The sequence below is a fragment of the Rutilus rutilus genome, assembly GCF_951802725.1.
Source record: "Rutilus rutilus genome assembly, chromosome: 14".
Taxonomy (NCBI): domain Eukaryota; kingdom Metazoa; phylum Chordata; class Actinopteri; order Cypriniformes; family Leuciscidae; genus Rutilus; species Rutilus rutilus.
Window position 1 is genome coordinate 36,206,442 of NC_140219.1, and position 5,470 is coordinate 36,211,911.

Consider the following 5,470-nt stretch of genomic DNA (forward strand, 5'->3'; position numbering starts at 1 on the left):
GAAGCGGCGGAGTAATACTGTACCTCACACAGCTCGTCCAATACAAGTCAATGGAGTTGGACAAAAACTACGATAAAACCTGTTGGAAAGCATCTTTTGCAGCGATTTTTGTGTGAGCATATCAGTGAACACCCCTGACCACTCGGTGAGTTTCACGTCTTTGTAAACGAAAGTTTAATGCGTTATAGGAAGGATATGTTCGAGTGCACCTATGCAGCCATTCTGTAGGTGGGGGGGGGGAAGCAAAAGAAACCTAAAATTCTCGTGACAGCAGCATGTGTCAAAATTTTAATCTTAACCGTTCTATTTCATCAGAAACGATCTGTAAACAGGGCTTTAAGTGTAAAATACTGAACTTGTCCTTTAACAAAGACTGCATCATTTTATATAGTTAAATGTCCCTGGGATAAAAAGATATTGGTTTTAATGGGTTTCAATGGGGACATTTTTGTCCTTGAGGTCCTGAGTGTAAATATTTTGTGTAGAATGTGGAAAGGAAAGAAGAAAATTCTAATAAAAATACACACTTGTGCCAAAATTGATGCAGTTGGCATTAACACAGGAGTTTTTTTTTTTAATTCAAAGAGACAAACATGTCCTTAAGGAAACACACGGGTTAATTTGGTTCTAAACTTTACATTTAAGGGTGATTGATCAATGAGACCCTTTGATTACAGTGTTATTATTGAAGCATAATCTGTATTAATCTAGAAGCAGAATCAGATTTAACTGTGATTTTCTGCTGTAATAAACAGTTTAACTGGTAAGATCCTCAGAGGAGAAGATGTGCAGACATTACATAAGAATGGAAAGACAGTCTCTGTGAAGGATGTCCTGAATCTGCACAGACAGTCTTTAGTTACAGGATCAGAGAATGACACTGTTCCTCTGTCATAGTCCAGCTGAACTCTCACACGCTGAAGCTTCTGTTTAACAGTGAAGACAGTCTCGGGTTGCTCTGGGGATTTTGAGCTGTATTCGCTGTTCCAGTACCCTACACCCCAGACATTAGAGTCAAAGAAATCCTTTCCCTTCCTTTGGTGTGATGCTGTTGTTATTCCAAAAATCCAGAATGTATTGTCTCCAACCTCCACATCCCAGCAGTGTGTTCCTGAGCTAAAGCCCTCAGATCCCAGGACACATGGATAACTGTCAAACCTCTCTGGATTATCAGGAAGTGTTTTATCTCCATCACTGTTCGTCACACTGGTCAGATCAGCAGAGAGTGTGATATGGGGATCTGCTGTGTTTGGATCCAGAGTCAACGGAGCTGCAAAGAGAATAACATCAGATTACAGGATGAAATATGATGTATTAGAAATGTAAATGTAAAACATTTTTCCTTTGTTTAAAGAGATCATAAATCAGGCTATAATAACAGTGGTCTCTCAGTTACTGTCAGAATGGATTGAGGCTTCAGGTTTAATATCAGTATTCAATAAACACTATTGTATCCTAATACATAAACATAAACCATGAGGAATAAACTTTTCATTATGAGTTCGCTGTATGATCTGATGATTTTATGAAATACAGTTCAGATTAACTTAAGTGATAATTACATCTATTTCTATCAAATGTTGATGTTGTGTGTGTTTATATGTGAACTATCTTCTGCACTGGTGTCAAATCTGCTGAGACTCACTGTGTTGGACAGTTTCCAGCATCTTCTTCCAGACTCTGAACGGCAGGTTACCCAGATAACGCGACACATGAATCAAAGCTCCAGAACTCATCCGTGGATCCGGCTGTGAGATCCGGACTCTGAGGAACATTCAGGAGTCAGAACTGCAGTGAATTTGAGTTCAGATCCACTGAGAGAAGAGATACGAGCAGCTCACTCACCTTTCCATTGAGGCCTTAAAGTTCTGGAAAATATAGAGTTTGAAAACATTTTAATATCTTATCAAACACTCTCAGTGTCAGTGAGTCTCTCTATACAAGTTGTTTTCTGCACAAAGAATGAAGCCAGATTGATTTGTCACCTTTAGAAACGAGACGTCATTGTCTTTCATCATCTCCTCCATGTCTCTGATAGTGTGTGAAAGAGCTGAGATGTGTGTGTTCATCTCCTCCAGCTTCTCCTTCATCCTCTGCTTCTTCTGCTCCTCTTCCTCTCTCAGTGCAGTGATTGTAGCTTCTTCTTCGTCTCTGAGAAACTGATGAAGCTTCTCAAACTCTTCTTTAATCTGACGCTCTGTGTGCTCAGCTTGAGACTGAAATCAAATCACATTCACTTCAGTCATCTCAGTCAACACAAATCTCGGATACCCGACATATAACGGATCCAGAAGCAGAAGCTGCTCGTCATTTACAGAAATAATCAACTGGAATCCATTATATTAAATATATCAATTTATAACGGTATAAAGTGATCCTCCAGCTGTAATGAAAATGACTCTTGATTCTGTTTCCTCACATTGATGTGTTGAGCTGTTTTCTTAAACTCTCTTTTCTTCTTTTTATTGTGTTGAAGTTTCTGTTGTAAGGGCTTCAGTGCTGTATTGAGCTCCTCCTAGAATTGAACAAAAATACATTAAACACCAGATTACAGTGAAGAGAAGAAAATACAGTGATATGATCATACAATTCTGTGCAAAAGTATTCACCCCCACCCATGACAATGTTATTTACTGAAGCAAAACAGTTATCCAACACTAACTGGGCCTGCGTGAGAATGTATTTGGCCCCATAGTTACTAATTCCTCAAATCTCTGAAACTGTATTTATAATGTTGTTCAGCTGGACTAAACACAGCCAGTCCTGATCACTGCAGCCCTGTTCAATCAAATAAACACTTAAATAGGACTTTTTCAACAGCATGAAGTTGGTTAAAAGGTCTTAAACAGTAACACACTATTGACAACGGTGAAAGAAACTCCAGGAATAATGATGAAGACGGTGACTGAAACACATCCGTCTGTGATGGGTTACAAAGCTATTTCAAAGGCTCTTGGACTCAAAGAACCACAGCGAGAGCCATTATATCCAGATGGAGAAAACTCGGCACAGTAGCAAACCTTCCCAGAAGTGGCTCAAAGTCACTAAAGGGCCAAGAACAACATCGTAGGAACTGAATTTTCTTATTTTCTATCAGAAAATGCTAAAGCACAATATCCTATCTTTAGTCTGCAAACTGAAGCTCAAATCAGTAAATGTGAAACTGAAGTAAATCAACCTCTGAACGGCTCAAAAAACCACAATTGAGATGATGTGGCAGGACCTTAAACAGGGAGTTCATGCTTGAAAACCCTCCAGTGAGACTGAACTAAAGTTGTCCACTCAATTGTGTGTTTTTTTTTTTTTTTTTTTTTAAATAAATAAATTTGTGTGCAAAATAATGATATCTATAATAAAGGCCCCACTATTTAGTATGAGACACAAAAACATAAGAAATCAGGATGGGCAAATACTTTTACTGCACAGTAAATGTCATATAAAGTTGAGTAAAATGACACTGAAATAGTAATGCATGAATGTGATGATATCTATGTTTATGACTAATTATTATTCTTTACATGTGAAACAAGAAACATTAGTCTTACCTTGTAAGATGAAAGCACTTCACTGATGGGTCTGAATTTATGATTGTCATGTTTTTGTGAATTAATACACACTAAACACACAGGCTGTTTGTCCTCCAGACAGAAGAGTTTGAGTTTCTCACTGTGTAAACTGCAGATCTCCTCAGATCCTGATGAACGTTTCTCATTTCTCTCCTTCAGGAACGACTCACACAAGTTTTTTAACGTGAGATTAACTGGAGGATCATCTCTTGAGGATCTCCTCCTGCAGACAGGACACTCCTGAGTTTCCTTAGTTTTCCAGAACTGTTGTAGACACTCTTTACAAATACTGTGACTACAGGACAGAAAAACAGGAACATTGAAGATTTCATGACACACGGGACAAATATAATCATCTTCAGCTGCTGAAGCCATTTTCACCGTTTGAGTCTCGCAAACTAAACTCTACTTTTACTTCCTGAACGACGGGTTTCAAAAATGAATCACGATGAGAATCAAAGATCTGCTGTCTGTTCAGAAATGAACATCACAAAAGTCCTTCTGTAAAGTTTTTCTCTTTGTTCTCCATTGATTGCTTATTCTTTATTTTTGTTGAGACGAAGTCGGTGTGACAGAAAGGAGAAATAACAAGTCAGTCTCTTCCTGGTTAGTGTTGTAAGAGGGAGTTTATGATCACCTTTGGGTGTACCAACAGGTCAAACAGGAACGGCAGGATTTCTTCAGGTAAAATGTATTCAAAATGGACCTGCATTGAAATGTTACAAAATAATGCTGTAAAACTTTGAATAAAACACAAAAGAACAAATAAAATACAAAACTATCAATTACAAACAATCTCAAAATGCTTATACGTTTTATTTATTGCTCTTTCAGAGAGTTTCTCCAGGTCTGTCATGATCAAATCAAATTGTATGTAGCACATAAAAACAGCAGTAGTTGGCCATTGTGATGTACAATAGAATATATATCTAAAAAAAGTAGAGTTTTTGGCATAGCAACAAGACACTGATTGGTCGAAATCGCTTCAGCCACGGAATTTTCCGAACTGACAGCGGGAAGCAGGCTAACGTTACACATCTGCAGCGCAGTCGAGAGTTTATTTGATCAAACTTCAAAAGACAAAATTTAACGTTAATTATTTAGCGAGTTAAATTAAATTTGCTCCAAATGCTTTTTAGCCATTTGACTTTTTTTAATGCAATTATTGACTAGTATTAAGTCATCACGTGTAGGCTACAATATATGGCGTTTGTTCTCCATTATCCACTATAACTGTTAAATGTTAACTTTGCACAGCAACATGAAACTGATTGCCCAAGGTCGCTGCAGCCGTTACTGCATTTTCAAATAGACCGGAGAGCGGGAACTTCAGAGCACGAGCACGAGCACGAGCACCACAACCATGGCTTCGCCCTCTATATCGTCAGAAGTACTTTAGTGGCAGGACTCGAATTATAAGACGAAGAGAAGAGGAAATTCAAAGGTGGGTTTTATGTTTATGTTTAACCAAATAAAAATGTATAAAACGTTACAGCTACTCCTAGTGTACTTTACATTAGTCCACAATATTGTATGCGGTTTTGGAACAACGTGATTGAACGCCAATGAACAGTGCGCAGATAAAATCACTCGTTCTGTGTTTAAATTAATGCGATTACCTGATTCTGTCCTAAGTCATATACATGTCATATACATTCATTTTATCATAGACCTTTGTTAAAACTCAGCTAATGTGTCTTTGATAGATCATGATGGGGTAATCTGCCAGTGCTGGTCTCACTGATCACACATCTGAAAGTCTTCCTGCGTCCTCAGCTGAGGGCAAGTATCAGTACAATGTGTTATTTGAGTTTCTTAATCTTATGATATTCTTTTTTATGATGAGGTTGAATTTATATTTCTAAGAATTCCTAAGACAAAATGTTTGCCATAATGACAGAGTG

General features: G+C 37.8%; 1 protein-coding gene across 1 annotated transcript; it reads right to left on the reverse strand.

The window, feature by feature from the left end:
• Positions 1 to 540: 540 nt before the first annotated feature.
• LOC311303164 (E3 ubiquitin-protein ligase TRIM35-like) lies at positions 541 to 4,187 on the reverse strand. Its single transcript, XM_084429475.1, has 6 exons — positions 3,546 to 4,187; positions 2,420 to 2,515; positions 1,986 to 2,216; positions 1,846 to 1,868; positions 1,646 to 1,764; positions 541 to 1,270 (listed from the first exon to the last, which is right to left on the reverse strand). Exons 1-6 carry the CDS (start codon positions 3,939 to 3,941, stop codon positions 726 to 728), a joined length of 1,410 nt encoding a protein of 469 aa, XP_084285601.1. The 5' UTR covers positions 3,942 to 4,187; the 3' UTR covers positions 541 to 725.
• Between the last annotated feature and the right edge of the window lie 1,283 nt (positions 4,188 to 5,470).

Excerpts from the sequence above, each read along its gene's own strand:
- LOC311303164 (XM_084429475.1), bottom strand. The coding sequence starts at position 3,941 with ATGGCTTCAGCAGCTGAAGATGATTATATTTGTCCCGTGTGTCATGAA. Across the intron at positions 1,869-1,985 it reads ATGACGTCTCGTTTCTAAAG|AACTTTAAGGCCTCAATGGA; the intron begins GTGACAAATCAA and ends TATATTTTCCAG. Across the intron at positions 1,765-1,845 it reads TTTAAGGCCTCAATGGAAAG|AGTCCGGATCTCACAGCCGG; the intron begins GTGAGTGAGCTG and ends AATGTTCCTCAG.